General features: G+C 36.5%; 1 protein-coding gene across 3 annotated transcripts in view; it reads right to left on the minus strand.

The window, feature by feature from the left end:
* Positions 1-841: 841 nt before the first annotated feature.
* The window catches only part of POLR3B (RNA polymerase III subunit B), a 66,633-nt gene continuing 40,089 nt past the window's right edge, over positions 842-27,385 (minus strand). Inside the window, exons 22-28 of one of the 3 annotated variants that reach the window (XR_015750130.1) lie at positions 27,210-27,327; positions 26,602-26,744; positions 17,956-18,059; positions 16,924-17,127; positions 14,981-15,094; positions 13,550-13,723; positions 842-1,477 (exon numbers count right to left, since the gene is read on the minus strand). Coding sequence is in view for 2 of the 3 variants with exons in the window: in XM_026694980.2 (XP_026550765.1) it covers positions 1,348-1,477; positions 13,550-13,723; positions 14,981-15,094; positions 16,924-17,090; positions 17,956-18,059; positions 26,602-26,744; positions 27,210-27,327 (950 nt within the window). In the remaining variant the exon portion in view is untranslated. The remainder of the gene's footprint in view (positions 1,478-13,549; positions 13,724-14,980; positions 15,095-16,923; positions 17,128-17,955; positions 18,060-26,601; positions 26,745-27,209; positions 27,328-27,385) is intronic. The other 2 variants (XM_026694980.2, XM_087968410.1) reach the window with 2 other exon arrangements.

The raw sequence follows: 27,385 nt of genomic DNA on the forward strand, positions 1-27,385 counted from the left end.
AGATGGTCCTGGCCCCATCTCTGTATCGGATGAAGGATCCTTGTCTGAGTCCTCCCCAGACTCCCAGACTGGCCCATATTCCTCCCCATTGTCTGACTCTGCTGCCGTCTCCGCAGGCTGCTGGCAGACTTCAACAGGTTGGGAGTTCAATCCTAAGTAGAACAGATGTTTTTCTCCTAGGCCACAAAGAAAATATATATACTGCGATCTGTGTGAAGGCATCAGGAAGGGTATCCAGCCAGTAAATGCTCAGCTCCATCCAGTTATCCTGACTTTATCCCAAATAGGAACTACAGGGATGTGAAAAGGGAATTTTAAAGATGGACAGTTAGAAGTCCTAACAACAGATGCCATTCAAAAAAAAACTAACGAACTGTTTAAAAAGTGCCTGGAAATGTAAATTACTTGCAGTTTTAATTTTGCATAGCAAAACCTCTTGGCCCAGTGCTCTAAATCAGAAAACAGAAAATAACATGTTTCTCCAGGACTATTTTCTGATAGGTTTGTTCAATGCTGTCTCCCAAGTCAAATGTTTGCTACAGTGGCTGAACTCTTATAGCCCATGCTTATTTGGAACTCTCCTATCCCCTCCAGCCTCCCAAAATTGCAAGTGCAATTGGAAGCACCGTCTGATTCAGGCTATCTTAGGATTCCCTTAGGATTTGAATTCTATGGCTATACATCTCTGAATCCCCGAATACCTATTCTATAGAACATCACAGAAAAGAAAGGGCAGCCTACTTTACAACAGGTGGCTGCCTCAATCATGTTTACTACTATTAGTAATATTGTTGTGCCATGTAGATACATAAGATATTTGGCCACCAAAACCAACATTGGACAATATCTTTTAAGTTTTTATTAATTTCCAATCTCAGTGAATAACATTAAAAAAAACACTATACTTGGCATGGGAAAAGAACCTCCAGTTATTAAAAATTACACTTCAAGTCACCAAAACATCAAAAGTTGGTCCTTTAAACTTCATTGATTTTAACAGTGTATTGCTATTCCAAATGTTTGTTTATTTATTTATGCTTGTGTTTATGTTGCTTGTTCTGTTACAAATGGCTGATCTGTAGGGCTTTCCCTCAGTTCAAAGGATACCAGATTGCTGCATCTATTTCCTTTTCTATCTTCTATACAAAACCTCTTGTTGTTTGTCACAGATAAACACAGCTTGAGTCTTGCCCTTGCAGCGTCTAACATTCTCTTGAGGACTGTTTCCCAGCCAAAGAGGGAAAAGAAAACCAAGAGGAACTTGTGGCTTATGTGGTTTAGCACTTCCACTTGAACTTGCTCTGATTACATTCCCGCCAGCTTCTTCTTTCTTTGTTTGTCATTCGTTTATTCATTGTACTTGGACAATTTTAATCTGGGTATAATATTCATAGATTGAAGTTCTTGGAAGAGAAGCTTACATGCATATGGTATACGCAGAGAAGAGACATGGCATGAAGATTTGCAGTAATGGCACCTAAAAGATAGGAAAAGAGTTATTTTCCTCACACATCATACAAACACCTCACGAGTACCACAGCCATTTCACATTTCTTTAAAATTACCATCCTTTTATGTCCCACGATTCCCAGCACAATAGCAATAAAAGGCAAGTTACATGGGGCACAGTGGCCTTAATAAATGTACCCATAAATCAACAAGTACAAGAATTTTCCACAAAAGTTTTAAAAAATAAAGTCTGCCTCCATTTCTAAAGAAAGTAGAGAAAGAATTCTGTAAATTTTGGGCTCCATTCCATAAAAGACCTTTTTTCATTCTTGGCTCCCCAAACTGGCTCGCTTGTTAAATAATAATAAGATTCTCTTTTTAGAATTTACATAAAAACCTTACAAGATGCACCAGTTATGTAAATATTTCGCAGAACAGACAATTTAGTAGCAGAGGACAGACTATCTATGGCGGCGGCCCCCAACCTTTTGGGCACCAGGAATTGGTTCCATGGAGAGAGTTTTTTCCGCAGACTGGAAGGGACGTGACTTCGTGTGCTGCCTGCATCCCACAGACGGGGCTTCGGTTGTTTGTGCAGCCCAGTTTCTGGCATGCCGCAGGACAGTGTCAGTCTACGGATGGGGTTGGGGACCTCTGATCTATGGAACATTACACCCATGTGAAAAATTAAGTCAATGGAGCAGCTTGTGTCCCAAAGTTGTGGGTGCTCCATTGCTGGAGGTTTTCAAGGAAAGACTGGACAACCATTTGTCAAAGGTAGAATAAGGAGTTCTGTTCTGGGTAAGTATTGGACTAGAAGACCTCCACAGACCCTTCCAACTTCTAAAAAAAGACAAAATGGTGTCTAAACCGCTAGAAGCCCTTGCAGAATCTTCTCCCCAAGTCAATATTATAATTTCCTGCTGCCTAAAAGGTTACTTTAATGTCCTATGATTTAAGTTTTAAGCTTAAAAAATGAAATTAATTCTTATCCCTTCTCAAAAATCCCACACCAAAAATCATAATCCTCAAACATACCAGCATGATTTCTTTGATCTTACAGTGGTTCTTATGTGTTGGTAAAAAGAATGGTAGTTGCAATTGCTAGCCATAGTAAAGTTGCCTGGCCTTAGCAGTCTTTCACTCCTAAAACCACTCTAAAATTATTAGAGACAAAGGAGCATGCTAATTTATTTAACTAGATACTTATTTATTAGACTAGTTCAACAATATATGAAGTTCAAGCTTTCCATCCCAAATGTTATCTCCCACATTCTTCCAAGTGAGACATTCTAGCTACTCTCCCACATCCCAAGGAACAAATAGAACACCGAGATATTGTCTCAGTGAGATTAAATTCTACATCCTTTTAACATAAGAACAGACAATGGGATGTAACAGTGCACAATCTGTACATTACACAAAATCAGTTATTAGTGAAATGTCAATAGAGATTCTCAATCATCCAAGTCTTGGTTGTCCCAAAGGTGCTTTTTCCAAAAGGCAACTGGATTTTCTTGGTTTTTGCTTTGAAAATGTTTTGCTTGTCATCCAAGAGCTGAAGAAGTTTCTTGGATGAGAAGAAAAATGTTTCCAAAGGAAAAAACAACAATAAACTCCAGTTGCCTTTTGGAAAAAGCCTCCTTGGGATGATTACTGAGATTCACTCAAAACGTATGTTTATATATTAGTTTAGACCATGAGAAGTTAAAAAAGAGAAAAAACAGAGGTTCATCTATAAATAACACAATATTAGTAGGCAATAGAAGTTAGATATTGATGTATTGTCAAGGCTGACTAATTTTTGGACTGACTGTGGGCACCTTTGTACTCTGGGATCATCCTCATAAACTCTAATGGTAGCATTCCAGTAACTCCGCCATTTTAAATTTCACCCAGAATTTGAAGCAATGCTATTACAGTCCAGTACATTCAGCAAATTTAGACAGGAGTTTTAAGACTTGGTGGGCCAAATGGATATTGCAATGATGAACATTATGACATTATGTGGCTTGAAAAAATATGTCTGATAATCTCAGATGTTGAGGTAGTCCTCTTGTATACTTGGTGTATATAGTTGAAATAGTTCTCCTGTATATTGTGTATATTTATTGTACATTGTGTATTGTATATGGTGAATTTGGGATCAAATCATGCTATCTATGATGCAAGTGAAATATTGAAGGTATGTGCAATTTCTGTACATTTAAATACATGATGGATGAAAGTGTGATTCCCAATTAGCCAGTTCTAACTTTTAGGATGGACCACTTTGAATGTTGAACTCGCTTCTCCTCCCCTTCACTTCTACTGTTAATCAACCTATGGTAACATTTAATGGACACGGATGTGCTAACATATTGGTGGCGTCCTTTAAGTGCTATGAGAGTCTCAGCTGCAGTTCTCCATTACCAAGGAAACTCTCAGTCAGTGGCACAGAAATGTTAATTATAGTATTCCAATTTAGGGGTGAAGAATGAGATTTCCCTTCAATCTTAATTTGTGCACCAATGAATGGCCCAACCTGTACTTGCTAGAGCAGAGAGGAAAGAACAATAACCTGAAACCCATCAACAATAACAATATCCCACCCACCCCCGATAATGCCTATCCAAAAAGCTCACTAATTCAGCCACCGGGGTTTCACTCATCATTTTTAGAGACATTTTCAAAACAAAAGTTTAAGGCGAGAAGGAAGATTTCTTGAATGTTATTCACCAATGTGTACAACGAGATTAAAATTACTGACACAATAGGAAGGCATAGAAAGTGACAATCTAAAAAATAATCTCAGAGAGCACTGCCTACAGGGATGGCACAGTTATGCTTCAAAACAGCTAACAATTACTAAAATACAAAATACTGAAAGTGAAAAACACCTAAGTTGAAACCAAGGCCAAAATTAATCAACAATTAAGAACCTGGTAAAGAGAGGTGGTAAAAATGCTTCTTTTCTTAATAGAACAGGAATGAGCACTTTCTTGAAAACTAGAGGTCACATTTTGTAGGTGGGGCAATAAAAAATGGGCAAAACCAGGATTTTCTGGATTTTCCCCCTTATTCTCTCCTCCACCCCCGTTTTTGTCCTTACTTAAAACTACATTAAGCCCATGCTACAACCTAGCCACCATTTTTAAAAGTTTCCTAATTCAAAATGAACAGAAATTATGTGATTGATCTTAGGCAATAAGAGGTAGTTGTAGGTTCACCTTCTCCCAAAGGGCTGGGGATCCCATGAGGGTTTGCAACATGAGATGGCTTAATCTTAACTTACAAGTTGTCAATATACTTGTTAAGAAAAATATAAACTGAAGCAAATTTTTAAACGTGCAAACTGTCTTTGCCACAAGCATTCATTTTGTTACTTTTCTAGAAAATGTGTAGAGACACAAAACTATGTTGGAAGGGATTTTGTTCATGGCAGGACAAATTCCAAGATGATCTTTCTATATATTATTCTTACTGATAAATTTTGCATATGAGATGACTACAAAGGGCTGAGATGTTCTCTTGACACCTATTGTTCATTTAAAATCAGGGATGGGATTCTACTGGTTCAGCCCAGTTGGGACGAACCAGTAGTTACGGTGATAACTTGGCCCTGCCCACCCACCTCTGCCCTATTCTGTCCTTTATTTCCTAGTTTTCCATTTCAGTTGTTTGGCATACTTCAGCTGATTTACTCACCAGGACTGCAGCAGAAGATAAGTTTTAGAGCTAAAAAAAGCAACATTTTTCAAATGCTTTGCGTGCATTCACCAAACCAGTTGTTACACCAGTTGAATTGCAACCCTATTATTCTATAATTAACTATAAAGGACTACATCAATTTTAAAAAGTAGAAAATCTATTTCTGAATTTTTACAAAATACGCCTATTTTGTAAATTTACTTTAACACAAACAGAAGCCTCAAAGAGCTCCACATATAAGTTTCGCGTGTGTCAAAGAAAGAAGGAAATGGTTGCGGAATGAGCAAAGGATGAATGTTTATTTAGCATACATTGTTTAGCTTGGTTACAATAAAACAACTTTCCTCAAATTGTTCTCTTCTACATGAATAGACTATAGCACCCAGTCTTTAGTTAGCACTGAATTGATTTGCTGGGAATTTGAGGAGTTTTTGGGTTCTTAGTGCAGTGATAATGATGATAGTGAAATGTCCATAGGAAAACAACCAAGCTCGGATGACACAAGAATCCAACATTTGAAAAGACACCACCCCAATTTGTGTAATGTTTAAAGATTCACTGTAATTGAAATACTAGAACTCCACTTAACACATTACAATTCTATTGCTTTTACTGCCATGATACGTGCAGACATCTGATAAACTCTAAACTGAACATACAGTTTCAATCTCTTATGGTATAATGTTCCAAATAACTAATGCATTCAGAACCCCCAAGCAGAAAGTATTTATACTGTGGCTGTATCTTTAAAGGAGCATTCTTTGGATAAACAACATATTTTGAAGAAGGACTTCAACACTAGAAGTAACTTTTCTTTTGTAATTTAGCAATAAAATTAAATCTATGCTATTATGACATTTGCTGAATTTTCAATATTCTGTTGTCATTTCCTTGACAGTTTCAATCTGAGTGCCATTCAATCCAAGTACCGCTAGAAGCATCAAATACCACCTTTACATGAAATACTTTTCTGATTCCTAATTCCAGACTATACCCCTACATCCAATATTTTTGTTTTCTACCTTCCCTACCATTTTTCCAAGGCATGCTAATTTATACAGCAATTCCTCACTAAAGCTGGACTTACTGGCAAAGGTCTGGCGTTGCTATAATCGCCTAGCTTCTATTGTGTTGCTCATTAAAGGGCTGCTTGGCTCCTACTATTGACAGACGGAACACATAATCACCTAATAACTGGATAACAAACCCATTATAGGTTATGATAGGTTATGATCACCATCAGATAGCGTAAGACCAGAGTTACTTCCTTTGAAACATATTTTCCACATTTACGCAGTGTAACCTTTTTACATTAGTTCTACTAGTCATCTCTTTAACCACCATAATCACAGCATTATGAGGGGCAAATTGAGAACTTTTATGACTCACTTTTGCTGGGTAACTTTTCTGATATTGTATTTTGTGTGCTGCGATGCAGACATTTCTTCAAAATAACTGTATATGCAAATCATATGCAATGTTCACTGTTATTCCCTAATTCAATGCAACTTCTCATTGTAGTACTATAATTATTTCTCACCATCACAAATAAAAACTAGAATCAAAATTGAAGATCTTAGGCTTTATAAAAGAGCTAATTAGTGCCAACAGGTAGGTTTGGCTCCAAATGACCATAGGGATGAACATTCACCATCCTGACTTGGCTCTAATTTGCAGGGTGGTTTTTTGAATGACTTTCCTGTAATTTCTTTGATCTCATTCATCAATCCAATCTGTCGCCTCCTCCTTCCCTAAAACTTCCCTCAAAAAAATCCATGATCTGTTCCCATCACATATCCAAAGCACATGACTTTCTACTTCCTGTTTAGTTGGTCCAGGGACAATTAACTATTTTTTTCTTACATTCATAGTTTTCTCAGCAGGTGTCTGTTATTTCCATAATTTTTTAATCTCATTTGCTTTTATTACCTCTCTCACATAAGATTACTCTTGAATATACCTCCCTCTTAAATGACCAAATTTCCTAAGATTTCTCTAAACTCATTCAAACATTACCTATTTTTATTTTCTTCTAAGGTTCCTCCATTTGTTAATATTTTTGACAGAGATCATCTTTCCTTGTTCCTTGCATTATTGCATATCTTTCTTGTTGCCCAAGGTTTTTATATTGGCTATTTCTTTGGCATGATAATACTTGGCTCTGAAAGGCAATTGTTGACTTCCCCTTTCAAGTTATAGGAATATACTTGTATTTTCATTTGTTAATGTCTCATATCTCTTTCAATAATTCCTCAGTTATCTTTTTACATAAGAGAAGCACACTTAATCTGTGCCATAGTTAACTTTTTATTATAGTTGCATGACTTTCAGATGGTAAGCAGGTTGGAACGTAGCTAGAAGCTAAATTTATATTTCCCAAAACTAATTGGAACTGAATGTTGGACTATTCCAGTATTTCAAAATAATATCATGGAAGAAGCAAAGGGAAACCACTTCTATACAATTGCCAAAAAAAATTGCATCAATATGCCTATGAAGTCATCAGGGGTCAATTTGAAGGTGATTGCCCTTTTAAAATATTTAAATATGCTTGTATAGGACAATTTAGGCTGTTCAGATTGGTACTAATGGTATGGAACTACGTAAAAGCTTATATATAATAGCTTCTTTGCCAATTTCAGTTTCCCATAAGCCTGAATATTTTATGCCCATTATGAAAAGGATCAAAATAAATAGATAGGTTTCTAATCAAGCAAAAAATAAACTTTGGGCTTTGTCCCTTGTCAGCAGCCATGCTATCCCTTACTTAGTCTGATTTGGCATCTGCCTGTCAAAGGAGAGTTTCATTTCATTATGAGACGTTTCCTCCTGATTTTATTTTTGCAACTGAGAACAAGGCACTATAACAGAGGTCTCCAAACGTGGCAACTATAAGACTATGCTGTGTTAAAAGCTATGTTGGCTGGAGAATTCTGGAAACTGAAGTCCAGAAGTCTTAAAGTTGCCAAGTTTGGGGACCCCTGCACTATACAGTGGTATCTTGGTACTCAACTGCTTTGAAACTCATTGAATTTGGTACTCAACACATTCTGACTTGAACATTTTGTCCCAGTATCAGTTGTTTGGTACTCAACGCACAAGCTAGAACTTTTTGGTGCTGCTGTCTTGTGACTCACTATATTACTCTTTATGGGGGAGGGGAAATTGTTACCCATCGATTTTGGTACTCATTGCACCTCCTGGAACTAGTTAACGATGAGTATCAAGGTATCAGTAAAATAGCTAAGTAAGGGACAACAGAACCAACCAATGGGACATAGTTAATTTTAAAAGGGCCTAAGGAAATGGCACAGTAGAAGCAGGCAAGGATCAGTTCTCAAAACAGGGTGAAGAAATTGAAAGAGATCATATTCATGGCTCAGGCCAAAATTTAATCCAATTGACAAAATCTGTTTAGAAATGATGGTGTTTAGGAGAAGGGAAGAAGTTTTTTCTTTCTTACAACCAGAGTTCCTGTCAGATTCCCTGGCCAGAGAGCTGCTTCTGATTCCCAAGTTTGGCATTTTCATGGATATAGCATCACTTGAAGCTTCAGCCTTAGAGGGCTAATAACAGCTCAGTGCTTCTCTATTCAATTCCCTTGAAACAACATGAAATAATAAAGTATACTATTTGTATTATTTTCAGGAAGCCTGATGGAATTGGATGAAAAGGATATTAATATCTCTATTCTTATTTTCCCCCAAGCTAACTATTATATCCTTTCAGATGAAGAGCCTAGGAATTCTCCATTTTTCAAAAATTTGCTTCAAAAGCTTCTCTTCTTACCCCTCCTAATTTTTTTTCAAAGACATTGTCCTTTCCTCCTGCAAAGAACTGTCCTTAAAGTCCCTTTCTACCTATTGGTAAAATGCAGATAAAAAAGGAATCATGGAAACAGTAAGGTCAGTAAAGAAAAACTGATTCCACACTTACATTAGGGGGAAAAGTTTTCCTCTAAAATTTTATACCCATCACCCTGCTCCAACTAAAAGATATAATTTGTATTAAACCAACCTTCTTCGTGGGATCTAATCTAATCTGAATTGCCATCAAGTGGAACTCAGGCAGCCTGCCTTCTTGGCAGTAGTCCCTACTGTTTGGAACATTCTTACTCAAGGTCAGGCAGAACGTTACCTTTCCAAAAAAAGCCTTGAAGATCTGACTTTTCCCCCAAACACTGAGAGTATGCGGCTAGAAGCCAAGAAAATTGTCTATTGGATATGAGAACACTGAGAGTTTTTATGTTGTTTTTTTGCTTTTTTTTTGCTTATTGTTTGTAAACCACTCTGGGTTATGATATGCAAGAAAGGTAGTTATATTGATCTTTAAATCAGGGGTTGCCAACGTTTTGGACCTCAGGGACCACCAAACTCATAATTTTAAATCCCGTGGACCAGAGACCTTGGGAAAATCCCCCCAAAAGTCTGCAGAAAATGCCCCACCCCATTTTCCTACCAATTGATCATTCTTTATTTGGGATCGAAGGGTACCATCTCCAGCTCCATTCTCTCAGAGGGTGGGGGGGAGGGGAGAGAGAGAGAGACACACACACACACACACACACACCTTTGGCTTCATGCAAGGAAAGTAGCAGAAGCAACAGAAGTCTTTCTTTCTCTCCCTCAAACTCTGCCAGAAATGAGTCTTTGCCGGCACAGCCTCTTGGAGCAGGATGGCTTGCAGGGTCCCAAAGACTCTTTTCTGGTGGAGTTTGGGGGAGAGAGAGACAGACTGTTGCTACTTTCCTTGCATGCAGCCAAAAGCAGAAGAAGAAAGAAGTGGAAAGAAGCAGCACAGTGGCCAGGCCAGGCGCGTGGGGCAAGTTTCCCCCTCCGCCCTTTCCCCTCACTACTTCATGTGGGCAGCGCAGCCTTGTGTTCCCGCACAGCCTGGATTAATTGCTTTGGGAAGTACTTTGGGGTGACATTTCTCTGCGGACCACCAAAATTTTCTCGCGGACCACCAGCTCACTGGTTGGTGACCATTGCTTTAAATAAATAAATAAAGTTAAACAAACAAACAAACAAATAAATAAAGTAAGTTTTAGATAGAAAAGAACATTGATCTAGCTTCTCCTATTTTTTCTCAGAAAAAAAAATCTATTTGTAACACAGGCAATACAGGCAATCTCATTATAATATTACTCCTACATTCAACTAGGTAAATCAGAAATTGGAAATCAAGCATAAATAAGTGAATGCAATACAACTGCAGTGCTTTTATTTTGAAAGTGGCTCCCCCACCACAATTTAGGCATACGCATATATGGCTATGCACCTTCACAGCCTTATGTCAACAGTCATGGTTTATCATATGGCCCTTGGGAAAATTAATTGCCCAATGCCTACCCGTGTTATGGTCTCCCAACTGAATCCTTAAATCAGAAGTGGAAGAGGCAGACCTGACAGACTGGCAGCCTGAAATGTCAGCAGTCAATGAGACACCTGTAGTCACTGAGACTAAGCAGCTGAAATCTCACTTACATAATGAGGGGCTAGATTTTGGGAGGACGCTAGTCCAAGAACCTATTAGAAGCAACAAAGGCTGAGACACAGAGATCAACACACCACATGAGAGGAGAGGATAGCAACACCTTTAATCAAGTTGATCACCACCTCCTCTGTTGTCCTCTGTTGAAATAACTTTCAGCCCTGGGTTTTTGCTAGTCTTGTTCCTTGCCCTATATTTAAATCCATGGCCCGACATTTCAATTGGCTGGTTGAATTCTCTGGTGTTCCTACCCTGAACTGTAAGAGACAACATTTGTATTTCAACCTCTGCCTTTGTCCTGCTGACAACTGAAATCTGAAGGCGAGACATTGGGCTCTGGCAAATCGCTCACTCAGTTACCAGCTGTTATCAGGAAGTTTATAACATGGCAGTAAAGCCTTTCAAACCTGTAATTGCCTGGTATTTTGTTTTGCACTGTCTGGCAGAGGATATAGCCAGGGGAGACAAAAGTGATCACCATGATGGTCCCATAAATATGTGGATTTTGAGCTTGAAACCAACACCATACCTAGGACTGTTGACGCAAACAAGTTTCATTTTGCCTGGAAGGAATGTCAGTGGTTCTGGGCACTCCATGATTGAACTTTAGAAATATCCAGTCTGTATCAGGATTCTGAAACCAGTGTGGATTTTTCAGCACTATCAGAATGCCTAAATATTGGTGAGTTACACTGCAAATCTGGGCTCTGCTTCATTTCCTGTCAGCCCTCCTTGAGAGCTCTTGATGATGACAATAATAACTGCATCATTTCCTGGCATGGATTCTGTTCAGGAGGAGTCAGGACTTTTGCTGGCAAACTGCCCCATGATTTTGGTATTGTACTGATGTTTCGGGAGGAAACCATTTTATCTGAGTACTTCTGTGAAATACCAGACTCTGCATGGTAAGCAAATGCTCAATGTGTAATTATGCTACTCTTCATTACGAAGGATGGAGTTTTGTCGGCCTTCAGAATAAGGAGTGAATAATTATGTCTCTTCACCTACTCAAGCCCATAACTCCATCGGTTTCTAGGTAGACTTCAGCTGTGCTTGTCCCATAACTCACTGCCCTCATTCTTTAAACTACTCTCATTCCATCCAGTACCCGAAAGCTTACTCTTACTTTCTACCAGTCCCTGGAACCATGCAGTGTACACTTACAGTCAATGCTTGCCGTGCCATTGCTGATGGATCTCACAGGTGTCACTTGGAAGATAGAATCCTCCAAATTAACTTTCTGTTGAGCCATGAATTTAGCAGCTATCCAAGTAAGGATCAGCCTAGGTCAGTCAGAGAACTATCCACTTGATTATCCCCTAATCACAAACCTTATAAAGAAGTCTACCCTGGCTCAATGATGGGACAATCTTGTGGTCTCATAAATATACATAGTTAACTCTGATGGTTAGAAATATGCTTAACAATCCACATATTTTTCAGGCAATAAGGCTAATGCTCAATGCTAGATTATTATTGCTGTTGTGATAGCAGCTTCCGCAGGGTCTTCAGGGTCTTCAACTACAAGTAGTTGTTTATATTTTCATTATTCCTGCCTTGGGAAATTCTAGTTCCCAACCACTTCCTGCACCAAAGATCAAATTATTATTATGTTATGTGCATCCTAAAGACAAGCAGCCACATGCTATGAATGAGGAACAATGGGGCACCTGCCACCGGCAAGGTAAGCAAAGGTGTTTAAAAACATGCCTGCCAAATGTTGGAAATGTAATCAAATACCAGGCACGTATTATCACATGTGGTGGACATGTCCAAAAGCAAAAGAAATTGGATGAAAATGCATACGTGATTAGAAAAATGTTAAAACAACATATAGATTATGTCATGCCCCCATTGAATCTGAGTAGGAAGACAAACAGCCATCAGAGAGCGAGGGAGTGGCTCCATTGGCTATGGAGGAAACCGGGGAAGGGCAAAGTCAGGCTGGGCAGAGCAGGGAAGAGGTAGAACAAGGGAGAGGGAATTCAAAGGAAGACCAAGGCCCACCCCCTCTTCATCCTAGGGCACGCAGGGAAGAACGGAGAAGAGAGCAACGTGGGTTGCATGGCTTACGAGAAAGGAAAGGGCCCTGATTCCCTTCACAAGGCACACCTGGGAAGGGAGTTTAAAGGAGAACCAGTTGGGAGGGGTGTTTGTCAAGAACAAACATTGAGTTTTTCTTGTGTTGGCTGCTGTTATGAGTTCCTGGCATCCTCCCAACTGGTTTGATTTACTACCTTGTTACTTCATTTCTGGAACTTCGTATCTTGTTCTGCTGGATTTATTACCTTCTTTTGCCTTGTTGGATTTATAGTTTAACGTTTTCAGTTTACAACATTTGAACTGGAATATCTGCAGCCAAAGGTTGGTGCAGGTTCGTGGGAGAGTTTTTCTCTAGACTCGAAGGTAACCAGTCATTAGGGGCAAAGTTGGAGCTAATAAAGGGGCCTCTACTTATTTTCTGGCTGTGTTGCCTTTGTGCCATGCCCTAGGTCATCACAGATTATAAACCAGAATTATTTTTGTTAGGCATATTATCAGAAAAATATGATAAATGAAATGTATATTTAATATTACATGTTTTGACAGCAGCAAAAATTATATTTGCACAGCACTGGAAAAATAAGGAAACACCTACAGAAGATATAATTACAAAAAAATACTAGACTGTGCAGAAATGGACAGATTGACACTGAAGATAAAAGAAAAAGAAGACGCAAAATATTTTTGAACATGGGACTTATTTTACCAATGGTTGGCTAACAGGTAGAAATCGGGAACTGGGAAAATAGTATTATATAAACAATCGACACAGATAAGACACTGTTCATGAAGCACTTATGTATGTAAAGAGAAAAATATATAAATAAACTGTATAAAAAAAAGAAAATACACTATCAAACAAATGTCTACTTACCAGCCAGAGTAGCCCAGTAATCCACACTGGCCGCATACATCTACTTCGAATGCATCGCTTGAAATCATAAGCCTCTCCAACAACAGCATGCTGGCTCCATATCCTATCAAGCAATCTCTTTCCATTTCTCCCAGACGCAGTCCTCCATCACGGGATCGGCCTTCAGTGGGCTGCCTTTAAATCAAGAAGTTTGTAATTATTTTATTTGTGCAGTTACACGTGCAGTTACGATTCAGTAGTGAGTATAAAGGTAGCTCTCGACTTGCAACCATTCTTTTAGTGACTATTTGAAGTTACAACGGCAGTGAAAAAAGTGATCTACGACTGTTTTTCACACTTATGAACCATGGCCACGTGATCAGAATTTGGCTGCTTGGCAACTGGCATGCATTTTTGACAGTCACACTATCCTGGGATCGTGTGATCACCATTCGTAACCTGTTGCTGGAGAGGCTTATGATTTCAAGCAATGCATTCCAGCAGGCTTCTGGCAAGCAAAGTCAATAGGGGAAGCCAGATTTGCTTAATGACCCCATGATTCACTTAAGAACTGCAATGATTTCCTTAACAAAGGTGGCAGAAAGATTGTAAAATGGGAAACAGTTAACAACTTCCATGCTTAGCAATGGAAATTTTGGGCTCAACTGTGGTTGTAAGTTGAGGATTACCTTTATAAATTGCCTCTTTCCTTCAATTAGCTAAGGATCCAGCAGTAGAAATAGAAGAAGCATCTGATCGTCTACATACAATGCAAAACAGAATACGTTCTTCTGCATTATTTATTTGAAATATTCAATCAGTGTATATTGGAGTGGTGCAGTGGCTTAGAGGTGGAGCTCTCGCCCACAATCAGGAGGCTGTGAGTTCGATCCTAGGTAGAGGTAGATATTTCTCTCTCTGGGCACAATGAGAATGTATCTGCTGAACAAAAACTCCGCATTGGTGACAGGAAGGGCATCCAGCTAGTAAACACTCTGCTAGCTCCATTCAGTTACCCAGACTCCACTCTGCAGGGATTATGGGGTTATTAAAAGATGATGATTATGATTCATTCAGTGTATATATTATTTAAAGCAACTAGAATATAATGTAATATTTAGTTTTTAAGAGTGAGGAGAACCAACTTCAAGTCCAACCTCAGTTTGAAGCTTCCTGGATGGCACTTGGTCAATTATACCACTCTGAGCTCTTCTTTTGTAACAGACATTTGCTCTGAAGGAAACTGGAATTAAGCTTAAGTGGAAGTAGAAGACATGAATCTAAGAAATAATAGTAACCACCTCCAATATAATTGAAAACAATTTGGAATATATGTGAAAAATGTGCACTGGTATAACAGCTGAAACACAGTAGCAATCTCAATTCAGTGGCTTTCTTTACATCATTAGATATTATTCATTTTGTACAATTGTGTCCTTGTTTCCCTCATACCTGGTAAGAACTGCTCTGGGTCCTCTAGCTCTTGCATGCATCTTATCCAGCACCATGTGCTTCAGTTTCTGATAATACACAGGGCCAAAATAGATATAGGCTTCTAAGGGTTCTCTGAGAAGGAAATTAAATAAAAGCAGAGAAAACTGTAAAAATATACATATCAGAATTACATTTTTTTAATAAAAATACATGACTTTCTTTTTTTTAATAAATTTTATTAAGTTTCCAAATTTTAAAAACATAAAATAAAACTTTATACATTGTTATCAACATCAAGACATCTTTTGCATCTCCTCACATTTTTCAGTATATGTATTTACTTATTCCTTTACCATTACATCTTACTCTTACTATAAATCAATTTCTTTTATCCTTACATCTCAATCTTCTCCATGTACATTTACATATTCCCTCATTCTTTTCCTAATTTCCATTAAAAAAAAAAAAAATACATGACTTTCATATAACCAGAATACAGAATAATGGTGTTACATATGGAAAAATTGCATAGTAGACAACTTGGTTTTTTTCTTCATTCTTAGCAAAATCCCATCCTCACAGAAGCCAAAACTATAACTGTTACTCAACTGAGAAAAAAAAAACCAAGTATCTGATAAAAGGTGAATATCGTTATCTGAAAAAAAAAGAAAGAAAAAGACTAGTTCAGTTCCTTTTTCTTTCTTTTTTTTTTACATGAAGGAAATTCCTGGAAAAGGACATTTAGTGTAGCTACCAAGGTGGAGGGCCTGAAAATGGGGCCACCAGAAGTAAAAAGAAGTGGAGAAATGTAGCAGAGGTGATGGCAAACAATGTTAAGTAACAACAGAAGCAGCAATGGGGACAAATTCAATTGTCCCTCTTCCTTCTTCCCATGACTATGGGATGCGGTGCAAATTCCCTCCCTCCCTTTTTGTGACCACCAAGTCTTCTATTTTCTTAAAAAGTTTATTTATTTTTTTAAAAGGGATCTGTTTTACTGACTTGCACACAGAAGTATAATATAGCGGTGGACAACCTGAGCTCTGAGGGAAGCATCTAATATTCAACCTCCTGATCAACCTTACTGCAAATCAGTGGCACCCTTCTATGGTAGGAATCACACAAAAATGTAGCTTAAGGCCTTAAAATAGAATTTTGTTTAACTAAAAGGAAGCCACCTGCTGCTGGGGACTGAAAATTGCTAACGTAAGAGGGAGAACTAGCAGTCTTTAACAAACAAAGGCAAATTACAGACGTTCGTTAAATATGTTGAGCATCTCAATGCACTGGGTCTGGAAAATCATGTCAGCTTTTTTGTTGTTGTTGAAAAAAAATGTTTATTTTCCTTAAATTTGATTTAAGATAAAAAAAATCCTCCATACTTGGAATAAGTTAGTGTCAATGGTATGTTGGTTTTGGGATAGGAGGGAATAAGAAATTAAAAATCAGAATTAAGATAAAGACACATTGTCATATGGGTCTATCCTGTTCTTAAGTCATCTCATATTCCTTTGAACACCACATCTCTGAAGATAGTTTAATCAACACAGCAGGAATCTCAGAGATCAGTCAGCTCTGCCAGACTGACTCAATAATTGACAAAAGCTCCAGAGAAAAAAAGCCCCAGTTGATTAACACCTGCCTCCAATACTGTATTTTATATGACTTTATACAATAGAAGGCTACTAAACGCCTTCTATGAGCACACAAAATGTCTGCCTAGGGCCTTAAAAGATATCATTAGCAAAATATTATTAGCAAACAAGACTTTCCAACAAGGGAAAATTGTTTTCTGTTTTGTTTCTGGGATGATTTGGGGATTAAGGGGTTAAAAAAACCCTTTTTGAAATCATTCATATAAAATTTAGTACACATTATCATTACATATATTTTCAACACACGAATATGCATTAAAAACTGGAACTGCTATGTTTCCCAATACCCTTTTAAGGTCCTCTTACCCTGTGATGCCAGATGTTACGTAATCCTTCCCCAAATAGTTATAGCCATAACGAACAAGATCTTCACATACATCTTTAACTTTACTGCCACCGAATGCTGTTCCGTAATGAAATCTGCCATCTAGGACTCCAGCTTTTCCTGCCAGAAGTTCAATGAGCTTTCCTACCTGGGCAACACAGTGATAATGTCTCACCACAAGCAATCTGTGATAAGGAAGCGAAGTGTTGTTCTTAAGGTACAACAGAAGAACGGAAGTGTTGAATTTAAGGTAGCTTAGCTCTTGGTGTATGTTTAGTCAATGCCAGAGAGAACATTTGGTCTGACCAAGGTGGTGCTGACAGACTACACTGTTCTATTTAACTAATTAATTCATCATCTTGTATTCTTTTATTCTATTTCCACATAGTTTTATCCATTCTCCTTGGGCAATATAACTAAGGAAGTTTCTTTCCTGAGCTTGCTACAAGTTGATGATGATGATGATGTACAAATAGTTATATTTCTTTATCATTTTAAGAAAAGGAGTATAGAATCAGTGAGCTAAAGCAAAATTATGAACCGGGGTTGATCAACCAAGACAGGCAACAAGAAACCAATGTTTTATAAGCAACAAATTGAATTAGGTAGAAGACAATTAACAAAGGCTATGTAATGCAGAGTCCAACACATTTATGTTTGATCATGCTGGCAGTAACTAAGAGAAGCACAGATTCATTTATACCAGATTCTTCACTAAAGCAGCTTCCCACTGTTTTATGAGGATATACACTACTGATAAATAATGAATAAAAAGGACCCAATAGATAAGCATAAACCTGGAAAATATTCGGCAAGCCAGTTTCTTTCAGCGTATAGGAAAGCAGAGGCTTTCAAGATATATAATGGACCGCATATTTGTTCTACCCTATGAAGAATTATGTAGAATTTGGGAATTGTCATTGCCAATAGACAAATCTATTAAAAAAGATAAAATCTTAGCATTAAAAAAATCCATTAAAATGAAATGCATATAAATGTATGCTGTTACATACCGTCATACGTGACGGGAAGCCATGGGGATTCATAATGATATCAGGACAGATTCCTGAATCACAAAATGGCATGTCTTCCTGAGGTACAATCAGTCCACAGACTCCTAGAACAGAGTGCATTTTTCAAAGTAAAGCAAAGAATTCATACTGTACATCAGATCAATAGCATATATTATGTTTTTATGTAGTCCAATTCCTATCCTGAATGAAGAATTACTGGACGAATGTTAAGTTTTATGTTGGAAAATAGTGTTAAAATATTTCTTACAAAAATACTCTTACGCACATGAAGTCTGCGTAACCTAGAGCAGTGATGGAACCTTTTTGTTGTGGTGTGCTGAAAGCACGTGCACGTGCGATAGTGCACATGTACCGGCACCCACAATGCAATGCACCTCCCCACACATGTGCACAACCCTTACCTGCACTGCACATGTGCACACCTCCCAGCTGATTTTCAGCCTGTTTGGAGGCCGAAACCGGAAGTGATGAAATGGGCCTGTTTTTCAGCCTCCAAAGGTTGCAGAGGCTTCCCTTGAGCCCCTGGGAGGGTGAAAAAGGCCTCAAACGGGCTGAAAATCAGCTGGGACGCACGCACATACGCAATGCAGGTAAGTTTGGCTGGGGCTCGCGTGCCTGCACAAATGGCTCTGTGTGCCACCTGTGGCACGTGTGCCATAGGTTTGCCATCACGGACCTAGAGAAAACAGTAGTCATAATGAGCTGACTAAGTCAACTAACTGCCTTACTTTTGAAGGGAAAGAAGGATAGTATAGTGATCATGGAGCTTGGTCAGAACATAAACCAAAGAACTAAGCTCACAGGGAGTAGGGAGAATAGATCGAAACAAGATTAAAAAAAATATTTAGTGGTTAGATTGATAGCCTGTCTTTTTTACTCAAGGCAGCTTATATGGTTATTTTCCTTCATTTTTAACCTCCCAATAGAGACTGTGACTGGCCTTAAGACACCCAGTGGGCTTCCATGCTTAAGAGTGAACTTGGAACCAAGGTCACCCAGTTCTTCTCTAATACCTTAACCTGTCTATGCAATCTGCACAATTTAATTCATAAGTAGTGATTCACACTTTAGTTTGGTAAGATTGAATTGTCAAAATAGTTGGAACCCATATTTCAAAAGGAGCAACTGAGCTACCATGAGGTTTAATAAGTACAAATAGATAAATGGTTAGTGTATAAAAATAACTGGCCATGGAGAAAATGCATGTAGTCCATGATAGGAAACTGGCTATTTCCAGCAAACATACAAAGTATTATGCACACACACATACACATAGATACAGGGGATGTTTACCAAGATAATTGGTTCTTATGTATATCAAGTATTCAACACCTGCTTCACACACCCACTATTTATTTATTTTTAACACATAGATTGGTCAAGCTTTGGTCAAATCTACACGTTTCCCTCCTCTAGGAACTTGCTTGGTGTTATTATGCTGAAAGGGCACCTAGAAGGCAAAAATTAAATCTGGGCTAACTTAAAATTACTTCAGGCACTGAAACCCTTTTATATGCCAAGACGGTTCCCATAGCAGACATCCACTGTGTTGTTTGTTTTGTGTGAAAGTGAATGATAAAAGATCCATGAAATCGACACAGAAAGGCAGAACAGCAGAAAGAACAGAGGCCTCTCCATCATAGCAGCTTCTACCCTTTGCTGACTTGTATAACAATGGAATCGAGACGTCCAACTGCAGATCTAACACAGCTGTGCATTTCATTAGATGAAGAGCACTAGTGACACAAGTAAATAATTAACTTATTCTGGTCCGCTGACTGTGCTTATGAGACCAGTCATAGCTGACAGATTTTAATACAAGTTAAACACAAAGAAAGCATAATGAGATTAGACGTTAAAACAAAATATTTAGAAAGTCTTGCGGCAGAAAAGAAACCACTACTTTTACAAGACATCTTTAAAAGTTCCTATTTCCAGAATCAAGTTAAAATTCTTAATTCTAATCAAACTCTAAAAAGCTGATCCATTGAAACGTAACAAAACATACATATTTATAAAGAACTGAGCAACAGCACTTCTGCTTTTTTGTTTCTAGAATGTTAACAATATTTTTGTTTCTAGAATGTTAACAATGTTTACTTCAATATTAAGTTAAAATGTTATTTTAAACTACTGGGTTTACATGTTACTTTATACTAAAGGCTTTCTAATACAGCAAAATAATACATCCTTTTCAAATTCTACAACAAAAGTCAAAGGTGTTGAGACACAAAAACTACTCTGTGCATATGAGTGTTTAAAGAATTATTCCACTACCTAAATAAATATACATACATACAGACCTTTGAATATGTACAAAAAATAGCTAAAGGAGACAACTATTATATTTCAAAAACAAAGTTTTAGATTGCAACACTACCTTTCAGTGTTTTGGAAGTAAATTCTTTTCAAAACCAATGGCATGTAATTTTAAGCACACATGCATACAATCAAAAATAAAATCAGGTTTATATGAAGGTACACCACATTTCTATTTCAATATAATGCTTGTTATAGACTAGAGTACCATATCAATAGATCTTATATATTTTGCATGCCCCTGATTTCTGATGAAGGTACCTACTTTTTTCCAGGAGCACAGAATTAAGATCTATGTTTTGACAAATAAATCTTCGTGTAACAAACTTTATGAATATTTGCCCCCATTCCAACTATTTCAACAAAGGAGTACTGATGAAAATCAGAACAGGTTATTTGACTATTAACACAAAATAGCAAAATTTGAAACACACTTTTAAATTAAGAATATTTTGACATTTTTTTATGAAGAGGGTTCTTCATTTGTCCTTTTTACTGCTCTCAAGGATAGATGATTTTGTGCAATTAAATAGTAACTCACAGAGATTTGAAACATTATCCTGACTCATAGGGAAAAGTTATTTAAATCAAGGACAATCATCAATCTTGGAACTTCTGAACTGACATTGGTGAATATGTGGCTAGGATAATTGTCTTATTAAACAATCCCCTATATTTAAATGTGCTGCTCTTCAGATCCAATACAGAAGAGATATTTTCAAAGGTGATGTAGCTTAAGGAAACCATCTCTTTTCCTGGTCTGTAGACACACTATCATAAGAGATGGCACGAAGATGCCTTGATCTTGTCATACTCTGACAGCCTCTCCATTTTTCAAAGGTACACCTTACTGGAATTATGTAGTTCTTGGAAAAAAAGTAGTTCTTTTTAAAGAAAGGTACAGAAAAAATGACCCCTCTTCAAAGTACCTTTTCTGTTCTGCATCAGAAAAGCTGCACATCATTACTCATACAAAGTTGTTAATTCAGAGTCTGGTTTGGGATAGTGTATGTGAAGTTCTGGTTTTTCAAGCCTAAATATTCTGATGTTCTGCAAAAGGTTTGTAATTTTTCCCATGTGTAAAATCCAAAATTAGTTAATGTTTATAATGTTTCTTTTTTAGCTGTTAAAATCTGTACTACCCTGTAACCATGCAAAAAGGCAGCAAGAACAAACTGATACCCATGGAACTAAATAGTAGGGTACTTAAAATTCAGAAAGACAAATAATCCTATGACATTTAAACCCTGATTAAGCCCCACAGTATAAAGAATGTAGGCCAGGCCACAATTAAAAGATCAGAAGCCACAGCTGCAGTATTATCAGTTTCTACTGAAAAGATTAAAAATAGAACTTGCCATTAGGACAGTATCTTCTAGATATTTAGTGTAATTTTAAAACTTTATGTACCATCTTCAACAGAAGATCTTTTATTACATGGAATTTACACTGCATCTCACACTATTCTGTTCTTAAAATTCTGCAGCATGAGATCCTCAAATGCTTTTAACTTAATATGCAGATATTCATATATTTTAAAATATTTTAAAACATATTTCTTAGTAATTTATTAATTCCAATTAGTATTAAGTTCATGATAATCTTAATAACTACTCTCCCTTTTTTACTTCCATTAATTTAGAGCAGTATAGATGTATTTATGGAATACAGTTTATTGCCATATTGAGTGGGGGAATGGTTTTCCAGGTAGTGGAAACTTTTTGCCAATATGGATAAATTCCCCTAACAGAAAACAATTGATATCCAATAGTGAATAATTTGCAGTTCTGTCATCTCATTGGGCAGATTTTAGATAAACAGAACAAAATTTAACCAATAAATACATAAGCAACTTGATTAGCCTCTTTATTAAAACCATTCCAAGTTAGAGGCGGCGCTAAAAGACAATACCTCTTATAGTTTGGTTTCCCATGAGCTGCTGAATGGTCTAATGTGATAAATTTGCATAGTCTGAAGGACAAAAAGAACTGATTAACTGAAAATTTTACAATGCTCCTATAGAAGCAGTTACTATATGTAAAACAGTAGAGGTACTTTAATATATATATATATATGGAACTTAATCATGAGCCTTCAGAAAAAATTGGTTTTAAAATTTAAGCAAAAGTATGAGCTTTTTATCCTAAAATAAATTGTAGGAAGGGGAAAAGTAGAGGGGGTAATTACTGAAAAGGATCACAAGGTTACCTGTTTGCTTCTTTAGTCAAAATGCTCATTTGATGTTAGAATAATAAGTTAAATACCTTGTTAAAGAAAACATAACAAAAAGCTTGAAGGTTTTGGGCTGTTGTTTTTTAAAGTGGACTTGCTTTAAATTGGCAAAGAGTAAATTAAAAAGAATGAATGATATTTGGTTACATATTAATTCAGTATGATTTTGTAAGGCCTTTATGAAATGTAACCCGATTCAAGATTTTGGAATGATCTTGGGTAGCCAAGAACCAAAATAGAATTGCATCTTTCTGTGAATGTAGTTAAAACTATTTGTTCATCATTTCTTCACTTGCATGCATTGTTAAACTGTGAAAAGATGTAATTATGTCTACCAGTATAGAATAAAGTAAATCAGGGAAAATAAGGTTATCAGTAGCTTCTGTTAGGATTAGTACATGTTAACTGTAATGTCAGAGACCATATGGGTAATATAGTGTATATTGCATACTTATAGTCATGTCTTTCTAGCACCCAATTTCTTTTGAAAACAGGCTGTTAGCTTATAAAGATTGGTTTAATCCAACGTTGCTCTTTGTAGTATTTTATTTATGAAGTATAATTCCAATCATTTAAACAAGAAATCCACACATGTCACAAGAATAAAGGGTCCATATTAGATTAAACCAAGAATTTATAGAGTAAGAGTGGCTAATCATTAAATGCCAGTCATTGGTAGTGGTGCCTTCTGATTTTGTTTATAGAAAACTGCATTTATTAGAACATTTATGATAATAATCAACTGGTATGATTTTTACTAGTTCGGATGAAGCTTGATTTTATCTATTGCTTGATGCATGCTTCTAATGGCATTTGAAGTCTAGTCCTTTTCTTTTTCCCCAGGATGCATTCTTTATGCATTTATCTGGGAGAAACTTAGTAAAGCATCAATTTAAATGTAACTCATTTTGATATTTGTAGGATTGTGTTAATTGGCTTGTTTTATTTAAACTGTTTTGGGAGTCTGTTGGTTGAAAAGGAACATTAAAAACATTCAATCAACTACTTTAGAGGTATTCAGAGGTGTCCAGTTCAAGGAAGAAAAGCCATGTAGATTTAAGAAACATGTCTATGTCCAGACCAGGCCTTAAAGTTAATTTATAAATGTGCTTTTATATTATTCATTAATAGTAAGAGGTAATCAGTATTGCAAATAAAGTATATTCTGCACTAAAATAAACACATCATTTTGCAACAGAACGTTTTCATAAATATAATATCAATGAATGTAAAATCATTTCCTTGTTTCTAGAAGTATTTTTATTGTGGATACTCAAGAAAGGTTTAAGCCTTTATCTGGGCTCTTTGGCTATTAAAACAGGTTCTGTTTGCCATTCCTATCCTCATTGCTTAAATACAGTTCTTCCACTTGAAGAATACTGCTCAGTACTACTGTTTAGTTCTGTGATTTGCACGACCTTTGTCAGTAGTGTTAATCCTTTTTCACATGAGAGACTGAGACCGGTCTTTCAGAAAAGTGATAGATTGCTTTTTCACATCAAAGGACTCTAACTTTTCCCTTTCACTGGGATTCCTGCAGAAGGAAAAGAAAGTCTGGAAATACAGAGAGATGCAAGAAATATGAAAGCCTGAAATTATCTCTCAGTCTCGTCTGGAACTAAGAATGATTCAAATTTGGGTGATTTAAAAAAAAATAAGTATGATTGTCTACCAAATTGTTCTCCTATGCCAATATTTTTCCAGAATGTGTTGGGTTGTTAACTTCTTTAAATATGCTGGCTGAGATTACTGGAAATTGCAGTCCCAAATCATCTGACAAATCTGAGATCTATAGTGTTTTCCCAATCTTAATAATTTTAAGATGTGTGCTGGCTGAAAGTTAAAATTGCCAAGGTTTAATAACAACGGTCAACAGATCTGAAAGGTGACAGCTTTTCCCAAATTATCTGGAAACACTAATGAAAATTTAAGTCAACCAAACCACTTATAAATCTGGACATTAATATTCACTAATATACATGTTACACTAAATCTTGTGAAATGTCAAAGATTGCATAAGTCTTAAATTCCGAAGTTTAGAACTTACACATTTTGAACTTATCCATTTTGACTTGCTCCAACTTTCTAACTGTAGGGAACATATTTCCCAAAGCACACTATCAATTGTAGTCAGAAATTTAGTTGCTGTTTCCTTTTAGAGGTACATTTCAACATGTGTCCAGTTCATGTATAGCACTTCCTGAATTGTGGAGATTGTTATCAACACACAAAAACTAAAATTCAGCTGAAAAAGCACTGGAAGGAAGAAGTTAAAGAACCTCTAAGTCCTGATAGAAAAAAAAAGATTAGTTATTTTCTGAGGACAACTGATTTAATTGGCAGGAATTTATATTTTGTTGACATTCTTTGTCAACAACTTTGACATATCCAAGTTGGAAGAACCTAAAAAAGTAAATTGAAGGGATGGGCTGTGGACATTTATTGCTCAAGAGCTATGAGTCATAAACCTAGATATATCTTATTAATGCTATTTCCATGGTTCTATGATTAAGATACCCAAATACACAATTTCAATTGCACTGAAAATAATATGTGAAACATTGACGATCCTGGAAACCATATAAAACCCCAAATCCTTTTATGAAAAGCACTGAAGACTTCTCCACTTCTGGCTGCGCACATTTCATTGTATGTGAATGGTTCATTGTATATAAATATGTTAATGCACAAATCAAAGTTCATAAGGCACTTAGAGGATCACTGCTCAATCTGCCTTCAACTATTTGCAACTACCTACCTGATATCTAAAAGCAATGAGGAATTTTTTTAAAAAAAAATCCAACCCTTGTTCAGTAGTGGTCTTTATAGGGAGTCCTTCACTTATGACAATTTATTTCTTACCAGTTAAAGTTAGAATGGTGGTGAAAAAAATAGACTTACAAATTGTGCCTAAAATTATGGTTATTGCATCACACCCCATAGTCACACAATCAAAATTCAGGCACTTGGCAGCCTGCCAGCATTTACAAATTCCTCCACTTGCCCATCTCCCACTATTTATGCCGCCTATTCTGATTTAATTATTAGTATTTTATTGCATTTTATCTTTCCAACTACACTAAGCTACACTGAGAGATGTTGATTGACCCTAAATGAAGTTACTGAGCAGATAGTTCATAACACTTGCAGCTTACCTTCCAATGGAGCAATATACCAAAATATAGGGAAGTATTGAGTTGAGTTAATTTTTTCTCAATCCAATAATTCTTTAAGGCAGGGATATCAATATGATGATGTCTACTTTACAAGTCTCTGCTATTATATTGTGGAAACTATTATCTAAAATATTTGGGGAAAGGGATGAGTATATCTCGTTAAAGTAATCAAGTAACACTGTATCCATCTCAATTGAGTATGCATCAGCCATAAAAATGGAATAGAATAGTTCAGGCCAGTTGTGTAGGGACAGTGAGTTCTTTCTACTTTAGAATTTTTCTACTTGCAAAAATAGCATTCAGTAGTTCTATAGATGATAGATAGATAGATAGATAGATAGATAGATAGATAGATAGATAGACAGACAGACAGACAGACAGACACATGCACACACACACACACACCTTAAAGAAGCGGGGATGGATTTTAAAAAAGAAATGTCAGTGTTAGATCAGATAATTAAAAATTTGACCATTTTTCATATTTTTTCAAATACGCCTAATTAACTATTAGAATTACAGTTTTTGTTAGTGATTTCTCATGCCTCCGTCATGTATTACTGAATAGAGGAAAAAAACACAAATATTTTTAATGACTGCATGTGAATTTATCCGCAGTATTACCCATTCATTTCAAAATATAGTAACTTGCATTGAATTGCATTTTTTTTCATGAGAGCAGCAGCCATTCAGTTTTAAACTTCTAAAGCAGCAGAGGCAGCATTTATGCAACTGGATTTACTCTTTCCAGAGGCAGAAGATTCAAATTCTAGTTGAATCCAAATCAGGCACTTATAATAATTATATTATTTTATTTACTCTGCTCTGCTGTTATGCCAAGAACAACTGGAAATATGTTTTGATTAAATCGAAACCATTAAAACATAGTAAAATGTACCTTTTTGCCCATGACGACTGCTAAACTTGTCTCCAATTTCTGGGCGCCTAGTTTGTCTTAGCAATATTTTGATTAAAAAAGCATCTTCTGCATTGGAAGATATCATGACCTTTTCAATGTACGAATCTGTTGCACCTTTGTAACTAATGAACAGAAAATGTACATAGTTTAATTCAAGAAAAAAAGGCAGCTGAGTTTAATTAATACTAGACATCTACAAAACAACAGTTTACAAATTTCAATTTCAAATGACAATTTTATCATGCAAAGTTTCAATAGTGAAAGCAACTGCAAAACAGCTATAGGAACTCAGTAACAATAGGAATAGTAAATGAAGAAAAGTTTCTTTGCCCATTTAGTTTAAGAATGAACAAAAAGAATCCATGAGGAACTTGAATGTTACAAAAGGCTGAAACAAGTTGAAATCCAGCTTCTTTATAATATATATATAATGTGATATTACCAAGAAGACTAGACATTCAAACCCTTTTAGTAACTAGTATGCCTGACATGGCCAATTTCTATTTTCTTTTCCAGAACTAAACATTTTCTATTGGCTCTTTGTTTTCTGTTGCTTTTTAAACATAAAATAAGGTAGCAAGTCATACATTACTGGCACATCTTTATACTGAGATTGTTGAGATACGCTGCTCCCTTCCAAAGGAGTTTGGGTCACCGTGGGCATTGATTTATTCACAAGCACTTGCTTGTTTTCTACTTTTTCACCTGTAAGTATATGAGGAAATAACATGTTTACTGCCTGTTTGAATTATCTTCATTATCT

The sequence above is a fragment of the Notechis scutatus genome, chromosome 6, assembly GCF_049901735.1.
Source record: "Notechis scutatus isolate UNSWTSFEM ecotype Mainland chromosome 6, rNotScu1.2, whole genome shotgun sequence".
NCBI lineage: Eukaryota > Metazoa > Chordata > Lepidosauria > Squamata > Elapidae > Notechis > Notechis scutatus.